This window comes from Eurytemora carolleeae, unplaced genomic scaffold (assembly GCF_000591075.1).
Source record: "Eurytemora carolleeae unplaced genomic scaffold, Eaff_2.0 scaffold255, whole genome shotgun sequence".
In the NCBI taxonomy this organism is placed as follows: Eukaryota; Metazoa; Arthropoda; class Copepoda; order Calanoida; family Temoridae; genus Eurytemora; species Eurytemora carolleeae.
The window spans coordinates 67,048-91,423 of NW_019396838.1; the positions used below are offsets into that span (position 1 = coordinate 67,048).

The 24,376-nt window shown below is 30.8% G+C and overlaps 1 protein-coding gene across 1 annotated transcript; it reads right to left on the minus strand.

Annotated features, from left to right (window-relative positions):
* Positions 1-1,277: 1,277 nt before the first annotated feature.
* On the minus strand, positions 1,278-23,359 carry LOC111709253 (uncharacterized). The gene is made up of 19 exons (XM_023482880.1): positions 23,039-23,359; positions 21,294-21,389; positions 17,245-17,382; positions 15,512-15,565; positions 14,738-14,835; positions 14,076-14,140; positions 13,640-13,689; positions 12,918-12,978; positions 12,245-12,338; positions 10,796-10,830; positions 9,415-9,610; positions 8,807-8,848; positions 7,815-7,879; positions 5,319-5,613; positions 4,746-4,857; positions 3,367-3,485; positions 2,290-2,344; positions 1,932-1,986; positions 1,278-1,346 (listed from the first exon to the last, which is right to left on the minus strand). The coding sequence occupies exons 1-19, from the start codon at positions 23,044-23,046 to the stop codon at positions 1,278-1,280; spliced, it is 1,707 nt and encodes a 568-aa protein (XP_023338648.1). The 5' UTR covers positions 23,047-23,359.
* Between the last annotated feature and the right edge of the window lie 1,017 nt (positions 23,360-24,376).

Consider the following 24,376-nt stretch of genomic DNA (forward strand, 5'->3'; position numbering starts at 1 on the left):
CATGTATTGTATAATGTTTATTTTATAAATTTTTATCGAAATGTTGAATAATTCATGATTGATCGTTTTCACTTTTCTAAAAAACGATCGCTTCGTTAACGACGTAAAAGAAAACAAAAAACGAAACAATTGTTTTTATAAAAAAAATTGTGTTTATTTAAAGATTAAAACACGAAGTAGTAATTTTTATTTTATTAGACGTCGTTTCGCTTAGGACAAGCCTTGTTTTAAATGACAACTTCTAAAATTTCAGAATCTTTTCAAATAGCCAATTGTTTAAGTTCAAATTAACTTGGGGGAACATTTACAAAAACCAAAAGTGTTTGCAATATCGTTTTTTTTTCTAAAAAAAACGGAGATTCGTTAGTTTTAAAAATCCAAAACGAAACGAAATCGATATTTTTTTTCGATCTAATGGGGTTAATCTATACAAATTGCTGTGTCTAATGTTTATTGGACTATTTAAAGTTATAGCTTGAGTCGGAAAACTTCAAATTCAAGAGTTTAATGGTTCTCGCTGTGTGCATGAAATTGTTGTCGTACCTGTTCATTGAAAATCCTGCGGATTCATGACTGTTGTAATTTCTAAAAAAATAGATTTTATTAATTCTTCAATCATCAATTTTAGAGATCGTACTTAAACCTGATGATTTCAACATTTAATATTTCAAAAGATTATTTTATCTAACATAATTCATAGTTTGAAATATCTAAGGTCTTTAAAATAAAACTTGGAACTGTTTTTTTTTTTCAACCTTAAGTAATTGTTCGAAGCACTACGTTTTGTATTTATATATTCGAAACTTGAATGTTTACTTACGTTAGTTGCATATTCATATTAGTTTGCTGAAAGGAGAAAGGATACAAATTTTGCTCGACTGCCCCCTGCAAATAAGTAATTTTTTTTTTTGGGGGGGGGAGGGGGTATTTATATGTTTTTACATATTATATACAAATGTGGCGAAAGATAATCGATGACTATAGGTTGTAATATCTGAATGATTTGTTTGAAATTAAATTGATTTTTTTACGGTCTAAGTCGTATGTTCAAACTTCCTCAATTTGTATGGACACGTTGAAATTTTCTCAATTTGTATGGACACTAAGTTATTCGGTATGAGACGTCTTTAACAATTTTCTCCTTATAGACGCAACAGATAGAAGTAAGATTAGTAGCGATTTTATCGCATTAAGCCTATACCCCCTTTCATTTTTCGCGAACACTCCCTTTAAAGTACTACGTTTTGTATTTATTTATTCGAAACTTGAATGTTTACTTACGTTGGTTGCATATTCATATTAGTTTGCTGAAAGGAGAAAGGATACAAACTTTGCTCTACTGCACCCTGCAAAAAAGTATTTTTTTTTTTTGGGGGGGGGAGGGGGTATTTATATGTTTTTACATGTTGTTATCGTAATCCTTTTGATTTTGATATCAAAAAGTAAATTTTGTATGAAAACACTATATTGAGTCTTCTAAGAAAATATTTTTAATAATATTTTTAAAAAACTATTTGGAAAGTATATAAAAATAACAACACAACAGAAACCTTTAAAGTTTTCTTTTTGATCACAAATGAATAAGATATCATTGTTTTTAACTTTAAATATTAAATATTTGATCAATTGTGTTTTTCTTTAAAAGTAACAGGCAAATTTTTGTTCCAGAAACCATAGAGCTGGAATCTTCAGAATTAGAAAATTTTTAATTCAGAAAAACGACTATATCTAACGCGTTATTAATCAGATAACATGGTGAAAGAGTGAAAGAAAACCGGGCATATCAACCCTTTAAATGATGTTTAAATGAAAGGTCATTTAAAAAACGACAACAGTCCATTTAGAAAACAATTTGGTAAATAATTGATAAATATTAGATATTTGGTAAAATATTAAAATTAATATTTAACATATTTTGTTATTGTTCTGACCTGTGCTCCCCCTCCCATCTTGAACTCGGATGGCGGGAGTCTGCTCGTGTCCAAACTGTAATAAATGAATTAAAGAAATATAACAAAGATACTGAGCTCTTGCCACAAACTCAAACTTACTAATCCTATATCTTGCATCCTGATGGTGTTAAACCTTTGATATTTCGAACTTAGACAGTTTGATCTGATATAATTCATAGTTAGTTTTAAATATCTACGACATCGGGTTGTATTAAACACTTTTCTCCCCTTTCCCATATCTGTTCTTCTTTATTTAAAATTCACTACAACATAAAATTCAAATATAAAGGTATTATTCTAGTCATCACTCCCAGTACATATTCCTCCATGGTTATACCTGTCCTGTCCATTACAATTCCCTCCGACTTTGAATCCTCCATTGCAATTGTTCGCTGAAATCAATATTTAATGTTTTTGACTATTCTTTTATTTCAAGAGCTTAATAAGATTGATCATTAATTAAAACTTTTAATTAATTATTCATAATATAAAAGTCATAAAACTACCCCAATATATGATAATTAATAATAACAACAAAAAGAAGGCAAAAATCAAAATATTAAAAAGAGAAATAAAATTGAAAAAATCAGTAGTTTACTAAAAAAAGGATAATAGAAAAAAAGAACAGAATGAAGAAACCTCTGTTGAATCTTGAAAATTTCATTTCCTCAACGCGCAGTGAACTGCCACAAGAATATGGTATAATTTAAATAAGAAAACTTATGAAATTACAGAAACATTATGTACGGCAGTTTTCTCTATCTAGCTCTCAATGCTGAGTGGAAGGATAGATAGTTAATAATATTAATTAATAAAGGGTGCGAGGTTTTATAGTAAGGGAATGTGCCTCAAACTTGTTTTGTAAGCAAACGTAAAAAATTGTGTAAAGGACAATGAAAAGTAATGGAAACAAATATGATATTATGTTATTTTGCCAATAAAGAGAGAAGCTAGAAAAGCCAATCTTTAATAACTTAAATTAATAATTTCTTAAAAAAATTTTAGAAATATTTTAGAAAATTGCTTAGGGGACTTTATAAATGTAATTTCTAGAGACCTTGAATGGATTCAACCCTGACACACAACATTACAAAGCTCAACAGCTTTATTGGATCAAGACTACATGAAATATCCATAATTTTCTAATTGAAAGGATTCAACCCTGACACACAACATTACAAAGCTCGACAGCTTTATTGGATCAAGACTACATGAAATATCCATAATTTTCTAATTGAATGGATTCAACCCTGACACACAACATTACAAAGCTCAACAGCTTTATTGGATCAAGACTACATGAAATATCCATAATTTTCTAATTGAAAATTAATTATATTCGATCAGGTGTAAAACTCTGAAACATTATATATTATATGATCAGTTGATAAATCAATCTGATTAGAATCCCTACCAAGTTGTGTTGTACAGACTCGTTTACCCCCAGTAGATGAATCCTTCTTGCACTGTTCCACGCCGTTAGGGCGGACTGGTAGGTTAAACTGTCCAGGGATCACAACGTTTATATTCTCACTAAAATATAATATCTAGAGGCACGTTATATATTCTAATATAAACCATGTTTAAACTCCTGAGTTTTCAAAATCACATTCAGCTCCCGGATCTACCCAAACCTACATAAAGGTTGAGCACAAAGTATTCAGGACTTTTGAATCTATTCTTATAAAAGCACACGATGATTGCATGATTTAAACAGTTTATTGGTATAAGGTTGTATATATTTACTTCTTTGGTTCCCTCCATATCTTAATTCTTGATGTTAAGCTTCAGGAAGTTGAGGTTTGTGATCTCCTTCTCCTCCAACCTCTGCTTGATGATTGCCCAGATCTTTTCTATTGGCACACTGTGACAGTGACAACATGTTGTGTAGAAAAATGATTGAGTCAATCGCTGGGCGCCCGGGAGCTGTCATCGCCAAAGGAGGAGAACAAGTATATTTTTAACTTTAATAATTTATTTTAATTAAATCTGACAATAGTTTTAAATATTTATATGACATGAGAACATGTATTGAATGAAGACTATCAGAACATAGTTTGATTTTGATAAAACTTTCCTGTCCTACCCTGACATATATCCCTGTCCTACCCTGAAATATATCCCTGTCCTACCCTGACATATATTCCTGTCCTAGCCTGACATATATTCCTGTCCTACCCCGACATATATTCCTGTCCTACCCTGACATATATCCCTGTCCTACCCCGACATATATCCCTGTCATACCCTGACATAAATTCCTGTCCTACCCTGACATATATTCCTGTCCTACCCTGACATATATCCCTGTCCTACCCTGACATATATCCCTGTCCTACCCTGACATATATTCCTGTCCTACCCTGACATATATTCCTGTCCTACCCCGACATATATTCCTGTCCTACCCTGACATATATCCCTGTCCTACCCTGACATATATTCCTGTCCTACCCCGACATATATTCCTGTCCTACCCTGACATATATCCCTGTCCTACCCTGACATATATCCCTGTCCTACCCCGACATATATCCCTGTCCTACACTGACATATATCCCTGTTCTACCCCGACATATATCCCTGTCCTACTACAGTACTAGTTCAGTCCTACTTCTGTCTACTCAAATATGATTGAAAGATAATAATCTCGAAAAATAAATTGGCAGATTTTGAACAATGTTGACAATCAGGGTAAGAAATGGGCCAGATCGCTGATTGCAGCTAATGTCCCCCTTGTAATAAGTAAATTGTAAAGGCAAAACTAAGTAAAAAACTATAAAAAAAACTCACTGTGGTTTGTTGAGATCACTGTCGGTGTCATCAGTTCTATATCTTGATTTAATTGTTTCATATTCTTCCTCATTTTCTTCCATACCATAGATTTCGGTATCTTCATATTCTGCTTTAGAATCAATTTTGTCATTTCCATTTTAATAAATATCATACTTCCTACTTAAATTTCAAATCAGTAAAGCTTTGATCTGTGCTCAAAATATTTTTCTAAAACTTAAGTATCTCCACAGAATACAAATTCTTTATCAAAGTAAATGATTCTAAACTTCAATTTGGCAGACTAAGATCTCATTCTTGTTTAAAGGGAGAGACTGGCTAGGTATCATATTTGAATCGAGAGTGCAGTATTGTGGAGAAAAATGTTAGGATTTTTTTGAGAACAATGTGACGTTTTACGGTGTATATTTTCTAAAGATAGATAGATAAAAACCTGATATAATGTCACTCTCGCCTATATAATCAGTGAAATCATATGAGGTGTTTATCTACAGTGACGATATTTTACGTACATTGGAGCGTATCAAGAGTACCCAACCTTAATTATACACCCTTGTTCTAAAGATTCCTTACTGAAAATATTTGGGTTTGCTGTTTGAGAACCAAATAACCCAGGATCTTCTATTCTAGTAGGAGTAAGAAATGAGAGAAGAGACGGAGTCTTCTTAGACAATTCTTCTTTTTCAATCAATGGAGTCTTCTTAGACAACTCTTCTTTTTCAATCAATGGAGTCTTCTTGGACAATTCTTCTTTTTCAATCAATGGAGTCTTCTTGAACAATTCTTCTTTTTCAATCAATGGAGTCTTCTTGGATAATTCTACTTTTTCGATAAATGGAGTCGCAGCATGGTCATCCTGATCCAGATCCTGATCAAACAAAAATTATTCTTAAAGGAACTCCCTTCGTAAATTGACTGCCCTTTTAAAAAGGTGCATTTCCGATTCAAATCGATCCAATTGGAACCTTATTCTGATCAATAATGGAGAAGAAAACGTCGTTTATCTGGCATGAGAAGTGTTTAATTCTGATACTTTTTCCATTGTTTCTTAAGCAAGAAATGCACAAGCCACTGCTGTAGATAACTTACAAATGAAAATAAACAGTTTTCAAAAACAATCAAAGGTTTTAAGGGTCCATTGTGAATCAGATATGAACAAAGCCGAAAGCGCCTATCTCTAACCATGCAAGATTTATTATCCACAATTTTAGAATCCAATTAGATTTTTAATTCCTCTCATTAGTCTCAAAATATCCATTCAAATGATGTCTGTCAAAAAATTCATTTCTTGGTTTTGGTTAAAAGTATTTTAAAAGTAGACTTATATCCTCTAAACAATATGTTTAGAATATTTCTAAACAAACATAAACAAAACTGCGAAGTCACTTCATGGCGTTTAAATAAAAAAAGATAATAATACTATTTTTATCTTTTCTCTGTAGTAAAGCTACAGCTACCAACGCGTAAAATTTTTAATGTTAAGATCTATATATTTTAATATATTTTAATTGTAATTTAATACTACTAGGATTAAAAATACAAAATAGAAATAGAAAATGATAGAAATATTTTACATTATGTAGACAAAGGACAACAACAACAAAAATAAACAACTTTTAGATAGACAAAGGACAATAAACACAAAGATAAACAACTATTAGATAGACAAAGGACAACAACAACAAAATAAACAACTTTTAGATAGACAAAGGACAACAACAACAAAAATATACAACTTCTAGATAGACAAAGGACAATAACAACAAAAATAAACAACTATTAGATAGACAAAGGACAACAACAACAAAAATAAAAAACTTTTAGATAGACAAAGGACAACAACAAAAATAAACAACTTCTAGATAGACAAAGGACAATAAAAACACAAATAAACAACTTTTAGACAGAGAAAGGACAACAACAAAAATAAACAACTTCTATATAGACAAAGGACAACAACAACAATAAAAAAACTTTCAGATAGACATAGGACAACATCAACAAAAATAAACAACATCTAGATAGACAACAACAATAATAAATAAATTAAACTTCTAGATATAAATAGGACAACAACAACGATAAATAGACAACTTCTAGATAGAAATAGGACAACAACAGCAAAAATAAACAACATCTAGATAGACAAAGGGCAACAACACATTAGAGGTCTAATATGAGACCATAGGAATAATAATACCCTTTTTTAAATGCATAGGATGCATAGATGCATAGTTTATATACATTTTATATTTAGGACAACAACAACAAAAAATAAACAACAATGTGATTGAAACCAACAATATGAAAATTAACAATTGCATGATGAGAAAAAAACACAAGAAAGAAATACATATATGTCATTTTCTATTTTATTTTTGAACATGTTCTCTTTGAATACACTGTAAAACAAAAACAAATAAAAATATTTAGCGGGTTTTATAAAAAAAAATTTCGTGGCTTTTTTAAATTTTCAAATATCAAACTTTGTTTCAGCAAATATTTGAAAATTCGATCATCCATAAACCTTCTCTGGGGTCACGCAGGTCCCACAAAAAATTTGGGCCGATCGGTTCAGTCGTTTGACGTTTTCCAATTACCGCAAAAATTAGCTTTTTCTTAACCCTATAAAGGCTGGGGGGAGAGGGTCTAAATCTATGTATAGCCTTGAGGGAGCCCTTAGCTTGGCCTTAGAGTAAAGATGTTGGGTTGCATTGCATGTTAATAGCCCAATTTTTCCAGGCCAGTACTTTTTTATATAGACCGCTCACTTTGATACTTTTGGAGCTGGGAGGTTTGAAAAAATGTCCAAAAAGGGTTGGAAAAATGTAAAAAATAAATTTGTCTGTTTTTGACATTAAAAAAGTTTAGTTTCAGATTCTCTTGTATAATATGTATCTGTTTCTTTTACTAATTTGTTATTTTTGAAACTTTCTTTTTATCATCTTTTGTTTTCAACAAAACATTTCTTCAGTTATAGAATATTGTTAAAATTCAAGTTTAAAAAATAAATATGTGAAAAAAATAGGTCCAGGAAATAATTTAGATTGTTGCCTTCTTAATACTAACCTTATATGAATGTGGAAAAACCGGCATTTCTCCATTTTCCCAGGTTTGGTACAAAATTCCCTTTTCTTTTAAAAAAAAGAACACGCTTTAAAATTACTATAAATCGTTTTGTAAATCGTTTGTTACAATCTATATATACTAGGCTTCTATTTCAATTTTCTGAAACAAACAGACAAACAAAAAAACACCCAAACAAGTTAAATTTATATATATAAATAAATTAATATGTAAAAAAAGAACATGCTTTAAAATTACTAAAAATCGTTTTGTATCTTCAGGGTGTCCCAATAAACATGGGAATTCAGTGACGAATTCGATATCGTCTTTTCAAATAATTCTTTGATTTAGTAAAGTGATACCTACTGATAAAGCTGTAATCTGTAAGAGTTTCGACTGCTATGTTCACATTTTGTTTGCTTATGTTTTGACCGCATAGGGGTGTACTTAGTAAAACAAGAAAATTGCAGTATACAAACAGAGTAAACTTGTCCGTCTTCACTGTTCATCTTGCGGAGACATTATAGACACATCTTTACAGTCTTTTACCCTTTTCATAAAATGAATTCTAGCAGACATAAAAATATTATGGCTTTTGAAATTAGGTATTACAATGCTAATTCATAACAAAGACGATATCGAATTCGTCACTGAATTCCGATGTTTTTGGGACACCCTGTAGTTAAACTCTAAGTGAGCCATACATCGAAAGAATTTATCAAATGTCGTCTTGACAATTTTTCAATGGGGTTTATACTAATTTACGTAAATCTCAGTATTTGCGAAAATAAATAATAGCCATGAATATGCGGGAACAGTTTTAAAGAGCTCCATATAATCATTTAATTAAAAAACTAAATATCTGCATCATTCCATTATCAGAAAGTGAAGAATACGACATTTGATGAATTCTTTCGATGCATGTAGCTATTATTTATTAAATGTTAGTTACCAAGTTGATGCTGGATTTTTTAAATCTTACATAAACAAATAACCTGGTTGCGATACATTATTTTCTTCTAAGGAAACTCTGGGAACTATAATAAAAGAAATAATCAAAAAGTATAGTTTTTTTTTGTAAAATGCTTAACAATATTATATACTTTGTTTCTGAATGCTCAGAAGCTGTTATAGGACCGGATAGTTTGTGTTCCGACATCTTTAACCATTTTCTTTTACAAAACAAAAGTAATTGGAACAAACCTTACTTACTGCAGTTGTTATACAACTATTACATTGAATAGTAACCCTACTTTTCATGTTTTTAAAAAAAGATTAAGAACATGCTTAATGTTTGTTGCGTATATAAACTGATAATATGGTATGAGCAGAAAAAATCAGAAAACTCTGGAATAGGAAGACGACTTTTAGTCCAATAAACATGAAACACAGCAAGTGTGCAATGTGAACAGACCAATTAACATAAAAAATACCTTTAAACATTGTTATACTGTCGTCTTTCTATTCCATAGTTTTCTGGTTCTTCACTGCAAACCAAAAAGAATGAGAAGGTAAAATTAAGGAGAATGTTAAGTTTATAACTATTTTAACTTCCGACTCCGAGTGCTAATTATCGTTAAAAACAATAATGAAATTAAATTACCTAATGGAAACACTGGTATAGTTCCTTTCTTCCAACTTGGGGGATAAGTAAAATCCTCCTCTTCTACTTTAAACTTTAATTCTTCAGTAGTATAACCTTCGTCGTCTTCTTGATCAAACGTATTCGTAGCATTTTCTTCAACATTGCGCAAACTGGGGGTCAGATTCTCACTTCTTGTATTCAATTCATCACCTGACTTAATTTTTCAAGATAGAATACTTATTCTATTATACTTCCCTTTATTTACTGGGTAATAAGGCTGATTCACAACGGTAGCTTTAAGCTATTATTTTGGTAGCAATGAGGAAGATATCGATCTATCTATACTCAACAGTATCTCATTCAGGGTCACTTGAAATTACATTCCTGTTGCGTAAAAAAAAGAGAGGTAGGTCATTGTTTTTCAAAACAACATTAAAGGAAGTGTTCGCGATATGTCGCGTTTATAAGGCGAAAATTGTTAGAAACGACTTATACTGAAGAACGTGGCGTCCATACAAATTCAGAAAGTTGCAATATACGACTCGTATCGTAAAAAAAACAATATATTCGAACAAATTATTCAGATATTACAACCTAAAGTCATCGATTATTTTTCGACGCATTCATATTTAATTGATATTTCATAATATTTGGTATTTTTTTATGTAAATTGCAATAAAAAAGACTTTTTTATGCTAGGTGTTTGCTACATCTGGTAATCATTCAAAGCATCAAGAGCTGAGACATCTGGCTGCAGCCAACTATTTCGGCGTTTTAAATGCATTGTATATAAAACGAATATTAAATATTAACTATATACGAATGCCATTCTAGGTATTGATGGAATCGAGTTGAATTAAGAAACTGTAACCAGTTAAAAGAGATGCTTATAAAACCATAAAAAAATTAAAAAATAGTTTTTTAACTTCAGCAAATTGGTTTTCGTAATTGATGGAGAATGGGAGCATTTGTCAGATAGTTCACATGACTATGTCTGAGACACGCTTGGAATGAAAGATGGAGCCCTAAAATGTATCCAGAAGAAATTCTGTGTCTATACATTCTTTGGAATGTATAATCTATCCAAAGAAAAAAAATCGATGACAATAAGTTATGTTATTTTTCGCTTTTAAGTAATTGGTTAGTAAAAATGTCAAAAAACCTTAAATTCTAAAGAAAGTTCTTTTCTGTCTATGAAATTACGTCTATCATGGAAAAATTTACTCTGTCTATGAAAATCTCCTGTCTATAAAATGTTTTATCTATGAAATGTCCTGTCTATGAAATTGAAATGTCTATCTATGAAATGTTTATCTTTGAAATATCTTTCTATAAAATGTCCCAACACCTTAGGACATATTTTTTACAAGAAAATTTCTGTTTATTAAACATATTTTACCTGAATTGAATCATCATTCATAAGTTTGATGTTCTCTAAAAACAGAATCATCAAATAGATTATCAAGTACAATAGGTGGCAAGAGAGAAATTGACTAATTATATGCACGACGTCACAAGTGTCAAATATAACAAGGAAAACAAAATTTTCTCACATTAGTTGACATGTTTTCCAAGATTAAATAAAAAAGTGTAAAAAAGGAAAATAAAGAACACATCAAATTGCAATTATTTTACTGTAAGATAAGCATTTTATTCTAAAATTATCACTATTACTAATAATTTTGTCGGACACAAAAACTGAGTTGATACTTGTGACGTCAGAATACAACTATGAGAGTGCAAAAATTCTACGTTGCCATATATTGTACAAACTATTTGTAAACAGGTTAATAACAAATGATGAGACTTCAGAGACGACTGTACATAATTCATTCTGTTTGTTTCCTTATATTTATTATTGTCTGCAACTGTAAACTTGTTTCTTTTAATGCCTAATCATTGAATAAACCAATAAAAGATTGTATTCAATGTAGAAGACTTTGTTTAAGCCTGGAATCGTCGTTCAAGTCGTCTTCACAGTCTCATCCTTTTTTGGGTAAACGTATATACAAAGTATACGGTTGAGCTGGAATATTAAAGATTGAGGTGGGATTTTAGATAATTATCCATTTGATAAAAGGTAAAACGATCCCAACTTAATTTTGCCCTTGGCAACCTCAAAACTTGATGGTTCTAATATTTTTAGGAGTTCAAAGTAAAGCCAGGATAATTGATCAGCAGTCACAATAAAGTTTATAGCCCGGACAACAAATAAGGGTGAAATAATTAAGGGTACGTATAAAATAACTTTACTGTTGCGGATATTTCTGAACATTAAAGAAACAATTATTTTTTTAATCAAATGAACTTGAAATTCCAGTTTTTGAAAGGGTTGAATTGTCTCAAAATTATCACTCTGTTTCAACTAGTTTTTATTTGTAGTGACATATATCTATATTTTTTTAAGTCTTAAATTTTTTAAATTTTACAAAAATAAAAAACGTTTAAACACAAATTTTTCAATTTTGATCATTCATAAACCTTCTCTGGGGTCTCGTGTGGCCCCACACAAAATTTGGGCCCCATCGGTTGACGTTTATTGGATACAAATACCCAGACGGACAAGATAAATTTATATATAGATGTATATTTTACAAAATACCTGTAGCTGTACTTGTACTTGTACTTGTACTTGTACTTGTACTTGTACTTGTACTCGTACTCGTACTCGTACTCGTACTCGTACTCGTACTTGTACTTGTACTTGTACTTGTACTTGTACTTGTACTTGTACTTGTACTTGTACTTGTACTTGTACTTGTACTCGTACTTGTACTTGTACTTGTACTTGTACTTGTACTTGTACTTGTACTTGTGCTTGTACTTGTACTTGTACTTGTAGCTGTACCTGTACTTGTACTTGTATCACTGTATGGACTAAGAGACATAAGAAGCATCCCTCCACTAGGAAGCATGACTAAACTGCTCGGATTCTTATTCTCCTTAAAAAAAAGTATCTGAGGTCGAAAGTATAAAACACCTGAAGAGTCTTTCACGAAAAATCAAATAGTATAATACCTATATCTTTGCAACCTGATGGTGTAAACCTTTGATATCTCAAAATTAGATGTTTTATTTAACAGAATTCATTGTTTAAAAAATCCAAGGTATGCGCAACATTTGGTTGCTCAAATATAGGGATTAGAAAATCAGAGTTTGCTACAAAGACTCAATTTGTTTGTATAGTCAAATGATCCAAGCTTAGATGACTCATAAAGGAGGAGCGTGTCCCCCCCGCCCCCAATTAAATTTTTTTCAAAGAGATTTTTTTTCATGAGTTTTTAAAAAAAGATTACATTTCTTAATTCTTTTCATAGAAATTATGATGATTCACGATATTTGATAATCAACTATTTTTCTTAAAAACTATAAAGCGTGATGAGCTGCCATGGGTCAAAAACAAAATTATTATAAAAATAGTTTATTCGTTTTATTTTTAAAATAACTGTATACAGTATACTGTGTACAATGTACAATGTTTTTTACTGTATTTTTAAAGTCACTTTAAGAGATTTCTTTACCTGGATTAAATCTCTAAGATGTTGATTGCTTAATTCCACTGAAGATCCACCCGTAGGACCCCTGGGTAATAATTAAATTAAATTAATTTTTTCAAAAACCAATATCATTGTTGAAACATGCATATGCTTTTACCTATAAAACGATACCTTAGACGGCTTGTGCTCTCTAAGACATAAGTTTACATTTGAGAATGTGTTCTTTTTTTGCCTGAACAGTCCCTTAGAAGGCCCCATGAAAAAAACTAACAACATTTTTGGCCTATTTAACTACCTAGTACCTTGAACCTNCCTTCTATACTTAAATAATTCGTAAGATTTTTTCTACTATTAACATTCATTATAACATTGTACAATTAAACATGACCTATAATTTATGTTATTTTTTAGGAAATAAAGATTTTGTTATCGAATTTCTGTGACGGGGTTACTCTGTTGTGTGTGTATTGTTCGGCCATCGGGAAAGAATCGTCTGGGGATAATAAGCACCCCTTTCAAAATCCCAACCGGCCTATTATCCGGATTTGTCTAGCGTGTTGCTGTTATCTGTCAACAATATTCTATTCTCTATGCATACAAAACACAATGCCGTAAATTCTTAAATTGTTATTTGAAATTTTTAGATTATCAATAAAACGAAATTTATTTTAATTAATGTTTAAACTTTAAAAACTATTTTAAGAATTTGTGATTTTATTTTTATTACAGCTGATTAAGACAGAAACCTGATCTGAGGTAAATACATGAGTGTAAGCTCTCCTTGTGGAACTCTCACCTAGAATACACTGTACAGTAATCGAATTATAAATATTCTAGGCTTTTAGGGCGCTTCCCTCACCCCCCTTGCCTACTGCCTATCAACAATTTTAGCTTTGAAGATCTCTGAAAGTCCCCATTTTTAATAGTTTCTGGATTTTTCGGACCTTTTCGCGGATTTTTCTTTTAATTTTGGAGCATTTTCAAAATAAATTAACTCTAACATTTTTTGTGTTAGCAAAATTTCTCTTTTTCATTAAATTTTCCTGGGGTACGATACAAGATATCCATGTTTTTAATCTGAAAACTCATTGAGGCTTTGAATTGTTTCTTTTTGGATAAAAATGATGTGTGTATATATGCAGCAGAGACAAAAAAGAAAAATAATGACGACATATTGTTCACCTTGTGGGATTTCCCATGTTCCAATTCCAGGTTAAGATTCACATTCAGCTGAAACTGTGTACTTCCTGAACAATTATATCGACTGTACAGTGTATACACTATGATCTTGCCTGGCTATACTGGGTAACCTGACTGTACTACAGTACATACAGTGCATATGTACGTGTTGTACCAGCACGGATCAGGCAAATTTTAGACTGGGGTGTACACGCACCTTCCTTCAAGTGTTACTCCATTTTTAGACTGGGGTATACACGCACCTTTACCTGGATATCTAGAAGAAGAAGATCAGTTTAACCCTATTTACTTGGATTTCTAGAAAAATAGGATCAATTTAACCCTATTTATCTGGATTTCTAGAAGAAGGAGATCAATTTAACCTTCTTTGCCTGGCTTTCTAGAAGAAGGAGATCAATATAATCCAATGTACTCGGATTTCTAGAAGAAGGAGATCAATTTAACCTTCTTTACCTGGCTTTCTAGAAGAAGGAGATCNACCTGGAATTCTAGAAAAGTGGGATCAATTTAACTCTATTTACCTTGCTTTCAAGAAGAAGCAGATCATTTTATTCCTATTTACCTTGCTTTCAAGATGGAGCAGATCAAAATAACCCTATATTCCTGGATTTCAAGAAGAAGAAGATAAATGTAATCCAATTTACCTGGATTTTCCGGGGAAGAAGGTTGGTTTAATCCCGTCAGCGCGAGGTTTATAGGATTAGGTGTAGGGTTTACTATTTCGTCAGATTCAATTTGATTTCTGAATATATAATTTTTTTACAATTCTTTTCTTCATTAATTTATCATGAAAACAAAAAATCTATTATATAATGACAAAAGTTGTTTTGGGAGAAATTGCTGTCAAAACTTAGCAATAAACGTATAGTAATAACTTAGTAATAAATGTATAGTAATACAATAAAGTAAAAGATAAACAAATAACGTATACCAGTCAAGCCAAGCCAGACGGATGCGGTGAAACTCATTTTTGAAATGTCGTCCATTTATTAAATTATTGAAATATAGCCAGTCATGGGGTAAAAGTAATTCCATTACAGGACGAGGGTTCACCGACATGGGGTCAAACGACAAAACGGTCAAAAACACGACAAAGAGTAAAACGACAAAGTGTCAAAATGACAAAATATTTCTTTTGATTTTTTCTTTTAATATGCTAAATAATAAGTATCTATCACCTCATTTTGGGTTAGAACAGGTTAAGGCAATTTCTGGACCGAGCGCTGCCTGCGGCTAGGATGGGCGATGATAAAGAATGTTCTGTCTCTATGTCGTTTTAATCTATTATGTCGTTTGACCCTATGACATTTAACCCAAGGTCATTTGACCCTATGTCAGTGAATATAAGGCCAAGCTGGTACGAATTTTTTTAAGCATTTTCAACTTCTGACTTTGCTAGGTATGTAGATTTTGGATACCTGAACAGAGCTTGAATTTGTTCTGCTATTTTCTGTGCATCAGGATTCTCTTTACTAAATTTTGAAATTTATCTTATATTAAACAAGTAAAATTACTCGGTAAACTGCACAATTGTTGTATTTGTTGTATTGCATCTTCATAACTTTAGTTTTATAGTCGTCTTCATTTTCCACAGTTTTCTTGTGGTCATCCAAGGAATCCAAGTCCAAGTCCAAGTCCAACTATTTTGTGATATTGATTAGTCTGCTTTTAACACCTTTAAAAAACTTGTGTAAGGACGACTTTTTTCATGAAAGTAGAAGAAGAACAAAGGCAATAATTTTTCAAAGTTTTGCAGAGTAGCTTTTCTAAAGATTTTAAAAATCCTCGTCCTTCGTTTATTATGTGTTGAAAAGTTTTTAATTCTTGAAGATAAAACTCTTTTTTTATCAAATCTGGCCACGTTAGGGCATAAAATATGGATAGACTAAAGTATTGCAATGATTTCATCATGTTGGAATCTTCAAACCCATGAGAATGATGTAAAACTTTATTTAGGTAAAATTTAAAACTCTTCAGCCTCAGTAATGGCATACCTTTGGGATATGAAATAAATAGCAAAATATTTGGCATACCTATGCCTATCATTTTCCCCATGGAACCACCTGGAAAAAATCTATGGTTTTTACTATAATTAAGAAAAAATAAGAAAAAGTTCTATGATCTCGGAATTATTTGCGGCATTCTACACCAGAAATATCTGAAAATGCACGAACAAAAGGTGAACTTTTAAAGACATAAAACTTAAAAACTTTTATTCAATTGAAACTATTTTTTTTCGATTTACTAAAATTCAATATTTCATTAATGCCCTAACGTGGCACGATTCTTAAACAATTGTTTGATCTTGGAGGACTAGACACTTTTTAAAAATAATATTGGAAGGACGAGGATTTGGAGGTGGCTCGGACGAGAAAATGAGGAGAATGTGGCTCGGACTAGAAATTGTTGTGGCTGGCCTTCCTCCCCTTATCCAAGTCCAAATCCAACTATTCTGTGATATTGATTAGTCTGCTTTTAACACCTTTAAAAAACTTGTGTAAGGACGACTTTTTTTCATGAAAGTAGAAGAAGAACAAAGACAATATTTTTTCTAAGTTTTGCAGAGTAGCTTTTCTTAAGATTGAAAAAAGGAACATCTTTTTCCTCTTAGAGTAAAACTATTTTTCATGCTACGTTACTTAAAATAAATTCAGTAGTTAATGAAAAATGAATAACTGTAATGAAGGATATAAAACAAGGTTAAAACTGAAAGATGGGAAGTGAAGCCTTTATTTGATAGAGTTTGTAAATGCCAGAAATGAGTGGAAAAAGCAAATCAAACCCAACTAAAACCAATAATTTGATATACATCATGATATTTTTCTAGGGGGGGAGGGGTTAAAAAATGTTCTAAGGGGGGGTTTCGGCGCGCTTCGCGGGCCACAGTAAAAAATTTACCCGAGTCTTGTCAAATCTGTTAAAAATTGGTCAAATTAATTGTTCAATACTGTACTACCCTATTTTTTTTACTTATTTAAAAATTGAATCGGAAAAAATAGTATGACTATTGACTTTTTATTTTACGACCAAAAGTAAGAGGAACAAACTTATTGTATATACAACACACGAAATACCATGAATTTAAAAGCTCATTTTTGACAAAAGGAGTTGTGTTCGAAACAATGCAAGTCTGTAAATGAAATGGTTTTACCTGATTGCGATATTGGGAGCATTTTGTCGGGCTTGTCTTTTCCCTAGATTCTTATTCTTCCGTTGTAATCTTTTAATATTTTCCAGGTCAGCAGGCGGGATTTTGTTTAATACGGTCTGAGATACAGTTAATCCATATCTACAAATATTCACAACTATGGATGGATATTGGTTTAAACCTCGTTTTTACACATTCAAGGTTTAAACCTCGTTTTTACACATTCAAGGTTTTAAAGAAACCTAAACTTATCAACCATTTTGCAAGAATAAAAACATGGATATCTAATTCATACTTTTTAGAGAACCATTTCTTTGAAGTGAGAGTAAAAATAAAGATTTAATCAAAACAATTTATCAAAAGAACTTATCCAATCGTTCTGAAAATTTGTTTTGTTTAATATCTTTGACCAGAGTAAAAATTTTGCAAACTGACTCAAAGTGCAAACTTATTGCAGGATTTTGAAATTAGTTTAAAAATCTTAAAACGAAGCTAGGGATGGATCGTTTTCACTTTTTTATAAACGATCGTTTCGATTTAAAAACTACAAAGGAAAACCGAAAATCGAAACGATTGTTTTAAAAACAATCGTTTTAGCAAACTTCGTAGTTTTGTAAACAAAAATATAATGTCGTTTTTTTGACGATCGTAATTGACGACCCTTTTTCTTACGACTGTTAACGACAATCCTTCGTTAAATATCGTTAACGACCTTTTTAAGACAAAATACATTTTTGGTCGGAAAATCCTCAGAACAGAATACCGAAGGTTAGAAATTCCTTATGTCAGAAAATATTAAGGTTATTTTTCTCGGTCAAAAAAGCACATTTAAAACAACATTCAAAAATTTATCTTCCGAAAAAAAAATAAAATTGATTGTCATAAGATTCATTTACAATTTTTTTTCAAAAACGATCGTTTTTATAAAAAAACTATCGTTTAAAAAAAGGTCGTTAAGAAAACAAACATTTTTCTTTTTTTAAAAGTTCAAAAGGAGTGGTTATTTTTCAAAAACGAAACGAAAAACGACAGTTTTTTTATCGTTTTTAAAACTGATTAACAACTTTGAACGAGGCTCATCAATTATCACAACAAAGTAACTAAACACTTGCCAACAACTTTAATTTATCTGCAAACCTTTGATATTTCAAATTTTGATTAAAATTAAAATTAATTAATTAAAAGTTTGACATTTTAAAAGTGTCTGACAATTTCGAGATTAAAAAGTATCAATTTGACACAATTGTTGAGTTCTTCTATCTTTGACCCTATGGTTTTTTTATCGATAAATATGCGGAATAGCTTCTCTAAATCCTCTAATTAAATCAACGTTAAAAACCAAAAGTTTAACGGAAATAGCGAAAAAATAGAATAAGAAGTCTTCAATTTTCTTGTCCACTTTTTTCAATCCTTCTTTTTCCTCGAGGAAGTGTTTAATTTGATGGATAATTTTTTCTGGCGAGTTTTATTGAGCGGCCTGAGCCATCCATTCAACTCTAAATTGCGATTTTCTGAACTAATCAGTAAAATTTAAAAAGCATGAATCATTTAGAAACATAGTAAAAGGCTAATATAAAAATTTGCATGAAGAAAATGCTATATGTTGTATTACATTCGTATTATGGAGTATAAAGCTTGGAGATAATATAATAAAATAATGGATTCTCGTTATATTTTTTTTTTTAAAACTCTACTTTTATGTCTATTTGCTGACTCATGTTTTAGCAAAGAGAACAAATTGTTAGTTGTTAATATCAAACTTTCATTACAAAAGAATGCATAGACTAAATTCATATTTCTAAAGGGACAGTCCGTGTTTTCTAAAGGGACAGCGCGTGTTATCTAAAGGGACAGTCCGTGTTTTCTAAAGGGACAGTCCGTGTTTTCTAAAGGGACCCTTCAGTCAAAACTCTTTCCAGAGAGATTTGTTTTTTCTTCTAATCTTTCGCAAACTTTTTAATGACATAACCGACAAATACAGAAAAGTTAAAAATTGAAACTTTAGTCATTTTTATTTTTACTTTTTTATTTATTCAGAATCGCCCAAAACACCATGAAACAAATAAAAATGAAAAAAAAATTGACACGAATAGCCTTTTTATACAGGGTGTCCCAAAAAACATGGGAATTCAGTGACGAATTCGATATCGTCTTTTCAAATAATTCTTTGATTTAGTATAGTGATACCTACTGAGAAAGCTGTAATCTGTAAGAGTTTCGTCTGCTATGTTCACATTTTGTTTGTTTATGTTTTGACTGCAACCGGTTGTACTTAGTAAAACAAGAAAATTACAGAGATGTGGAGCATAACGTTGTTTTATAGCTTTAAAAGTACTTAATTCTATAAATTTCTCAATTGTAGAAGAATTGCAAACGAAAATAACCATTTTGCAAGAATAAAAACATGGATATCTAATTTATACTTTTTAGAGAACCATTGCAAATCGGATATGCCATTGTTTCAAGTATCAGGGAAAAAATTGTTTAACCAAAACTTAAAAAAAACAATCTATCAAAAGAACTTATCCAATCGTTCTGAAAATTTGTTTTGTTTAATATCTTTGACCAGAGTAAAAATTTTGCAAACTGACTGAAAGTGCAAACTTATTGAAGCATTTTGAAAGTAGTTTAAAAATCTTAAAACGAAGGTAGGGATGGATCGTTTTCACTTTTTTGTAAACGATCGTTTCGATTTAAAAACTACAAAGAAAAAACGAAAATCGAAACGATTGTTTTTAAAAACAATCCATTTAGAAAACTCCGTAATTTTGTAAACGAAAATATAATGTCGTTTTTATTTTTGACGATCGTAAATGACGACCTCTATTTCACGACTGTTAACGACAATCCTTCGTTAACTATCGTTAACGACCTTTTTAAGACAAAATACATTTTTGGTCGGAAAATCCTTTCGGGTTGAGACTAGACAGCTCATCATGGAATGATTGTTGAATTATTTATTTATTCACTCAATATTTGGATTTTTTTTTCTTACAAGTCTTTTACGCGTCTTTGTATTTAAAACGTCGTTTGGAATTTATAATTGTTTTACAAGTCTTTACAAGTCTTTGCATTTAAAACGTCATTTTTAATTTGTAATTGTTTAACAAGTCTTTATAAAGTCTTTGTATTTGGTAATTTATAATTATTTTAAAAGTCTTTTACGCGTCTTTGTACTTGAAACGTCGTTTGTAATTTGTAATTTTTAATCTTTAAATTTGTTCTTAAAACGCCTTAAACGTGATTAATCTGTGAATCTAAACTTTTGTTTTTTAACAATTTTGTAGAGATGTTTAATCTGAAAAAAAAATTGTGAAAAGGATCAAAATTATTGGCTATCCCTAATACAAACAAATAAAGACAATCATTACACTGTTTTCTGGTATATATATACAGGGTGTCCCACATCACATTGGATCGTTAATAACTCTAAATTGCAATTTTCTGAACAAATCAGTAAAATTTAAAAAGAATGAATCATTTAGAAAAATTGCAAAAGGCTAATATAAAAATTTGCATGAAGAAAATGCTATATGTTGTATTACATTCGTATGATGGAGTATAAAGCTTGGAGATAATCTAATAAAATAATGGATTCTCGTTAAAACAATTTAAAAAAACTCTAATTTTACGTTTATTTGCTGACTCATGTTTTAGCGAAGAGAACAAATTGTTAGTTGTTAATATCAAACTTTCATTACAAAAGAATGCATAGACTAAATTCATATTTCTAAAGGGACAGTCCGTGTTTTCTAAAGGGACACCACGTGTTTTCTAAAGGGACAGCCCGTATTTTCTAAAGGGACCCTTCAGTCAAAACTCTTTCCAGAGAGATTTGTTTTTTCTTCTAATCTTTCGCAAACTTTTTAATGACATAACCGACAAATACAGAAAAGTTAAAAATTGAAACTTTAGTCATTTTTCTTTTTACTTTACAATTCAGAATCGCCCAAAACACCATTAAACAAATAAAAATGAAAAAAAAATTGACACGAATAGCCTTTTTATAGCAAAAAAAACCGTTGTTGCTACTGAAATAAAGAATGTTTTACCTTTCACCATCTAGATCTACGATAAACGAGTTTCTTTCTGTTTTTTCAAATTGTAAACCTTGAACTGCTGTCACCAAAGTTAAAAGAAAACTCAGCCTTAAACAATATTTAAATGTAGATCTTATCATTTATTATTATACAGTTAAACCATGCATCGAAAGAATTCATCAAATGTCGTATTCTTCACTTTCTGATAATGGAATATTGGAGATATTATTTTTTTTTTAATTAAATGATCATATGGAGCTCTATAAAACTGTTCCCGTATATTCATGGCTATTTATTAATTTTCGCAAATACTGAGATTTACGTAAAATAGTATAAAACCAATTGAAAAATTGTCAAGACGACATTTGATACATTTTTTCGATGAATGGCTCAAAGGTTGAACTTATTAGCTTGGTAAAAACAGGGTTCATTGTCAATTTAGAAATAATTTGTTTCCAGGATTTTAATACTTAAAGAAAACAACCAGTAAACAAAAAATGCTGCGTTAAAAAATTTGTTTACGACGCATTTCGATTTGGGCATTCATTGCATTTGGTTGCACATATTAATAAACGTGAATTATACCTTTTTCTTTCACTTTAAACAAATTTTAAGAGATTCTAGATGTAGTATAAAATTTGCAGGTACCTTTAATTCCATATTTCATTACTAATGCTATAGTAACATTTGCTTTTACTGTTGCTTTTCAAGTTGCGTTTTTCATTGTACGCTGAGGACCAGGTAAACAAAAATTTTGCAGATTTTTCTGTTTAACAATTTTTTTGTCGAATTTTTATTCGGGATAATTTTGACCGTCAATCAACCCTCCTCGGTGACTTGAGAGTTGCCACAAAAAAATTGGTTCTGATCGGTTCAACCGTCTTGACGTTTATTGGATACAAACAATCAAAAACAACCAGACAGACAAGCCAAATTTACAAATAGATAGAACAAGAATGACGGGGATCGTTTTACAAACGAATTGTGCGTGATTGTAAAAACAAAGAATTTTTTTTTTTAATCATTTAAAGGGAGTGTTCGCAAAAAAAGGGTGTATAGGCTTACGACGAAAAATAAGCGCTTTTGATCGCTACTAATCTGACTTTTTTCTTTTGCGTTTATAAGGAGAAAATTGTTAAAAACGACTTATGCTGAATAACGTAGCATCCAAAAAAATTTCAAACAAATCATTCAGATATTACAACCTTTAGTCATCGATTATTTTTCTCCACATTTTTGTATATCTAATTTTTCATAATATTTTTTACTTCTTTTATATACAATGCACCTAAAACAACGATTTTTTTCCGCTAGGTGTCTCTGTCAGGTGGAATCATTAAGAGCATCGAGAGCAGAGACACCTGGCGGACAAACTAATTGGCGTTTTAAGTGCATTGTATATAAAACAAATAAAAACTATTATGAAATATCAACTATATACCAATGCATCGAAAAATAATCGATGACTAGAGGTCGTAATATCTAAATGATTTTACGATCCTCGAGTCATGGATTGCAATTTTCTCAATTTGGGTGGATGCTACGTTATTCGGTATGAGACGTTTTTTTTTACAATTTTCTCCTTATAGACGCAACAGATAGAAGTAAGATTAGTAGCCATCAAAAGCGCTTAATTTTGCCGTATGCCTATACCCCTTTTCATTTTTCGCGAACACTCCCTTTAAGACTGTTTTTGCCATGAAAATAATGTACAAATCTACCTGGCATTTAAGTTTTTAGCTATAAATTAACCTTACCTTTTCATTTCTAATTCTTTAATCAAATGTAGATTTTTGATAATATCCTCACTATTTTAGTTTAACAGTTTATTATCACTTGGTCAAGATATCTAGCTTGTGCAGTGCTTGTGCAGTGCTTGATGTGCTTGATATTCTCACCTTTTCAACGTTTAACTGCAGTTTTAAAACCCATTCCGTGCCTGTATTGCAATCTGATAACTGTTTTAATGCTTTCTTATATACTTTCAATTAAGCTGAACTCTCTTCCAGACGTGATTAAGACATTGTTCTTTAAATTCCTTTTTCTTAAAATTTCAAAAAGTTTAAAGGGTATTCAGAATTCTAGAAACACACAGCAAACCTTTTTCACCAAAATTCCTGAAATCAATTGAAATCAAGAAGTTCTATTTTCCCTTTTACTGTAACCATGCAGTAGTAGAAAATAAAGAACTGAGCGTGAAACAGGTCTACGTTTACCTATAGTTATATCTCATATTTTCATTTTACTGTAACCATGGAGTAGTAGAAATAAAGAACTGAGCGTGAAACAGGTCTACGTTTACCTATAGTTATATCTCATATTTTCCATTTTACTGTAACCATGCAGTAGTAGAAATAAAGAACTGAGCGTGAAACAGGTCTACGTTTAACTATACTTATATCTCATATTAACCAATGACTTGTAGTTTTCACGTGTGTAAGTCTTGGCTACAAAATGTAAAAATAGCATGAACCTTGTTTTCAATGATTAAAACTTAATCTTGAAAAAAAGTATGAGGACAAATATTTGATTATTTATCATGACTAAAATAGGAAAAATGCTTTTATAGAATAGATGTATCATATTGATGTTTCAAAATAATACCCCCGTAATATCGACATACATTCAAATTTTCGATATTATTTATTTAAAAATGAAAAACAAGAAATGTTTCCATCTGATATCATATTTAAAATTTAAAAATATTGTAAAATTTAATTAAAATAAATTATTAAAGTTAAAAATTTATTCAATTCCAAATTTACAGACACAAACTACTGATTTACTTCACAGAGGGGGGCGATAAAATTCGTGAGACGTTCTTAGTACGACTTTGTGACCTACAGGGTGTCCCAAAAAACATGGGAATTCAGTGACGAATTCGATATCGTCTTTTCAACTAATTCTTTGATTTAGTTTAGTGATACCTACTGAGAAAGCTGTAATCTGTAAGACTTTCGTCTGCTATGTTCACATTTTGTTTGTTTATGTTTTGACTGCATACGGTTGTACTTAGTAAAACAAGAAAATTGCAGTATACAAACAGAGTAAACTTGTCCGTCTTCACTGTTCATCTTGCGGAGACATTATAGACA

Bases quoted from the DNA above. Each gene is read 5' to 3' on its own strand.
- LOC111709253 (XM_023482880.1), bottom strand. The intron at 9,611-10,795 runs GTAAAATATGTT...TGAAAAATTAAG, and splicing joins TGAATGATGATTCAATTCAG to TCAGGTGATGAATTGAATAC. The intron at 1,347-1,931 runs GTCAGAACAATA...ACTTTTTTGCAG, and splicing joins AGATGGGAGGGGGAGCACAG to GGTGCAGTAGAGCAAAGTTT.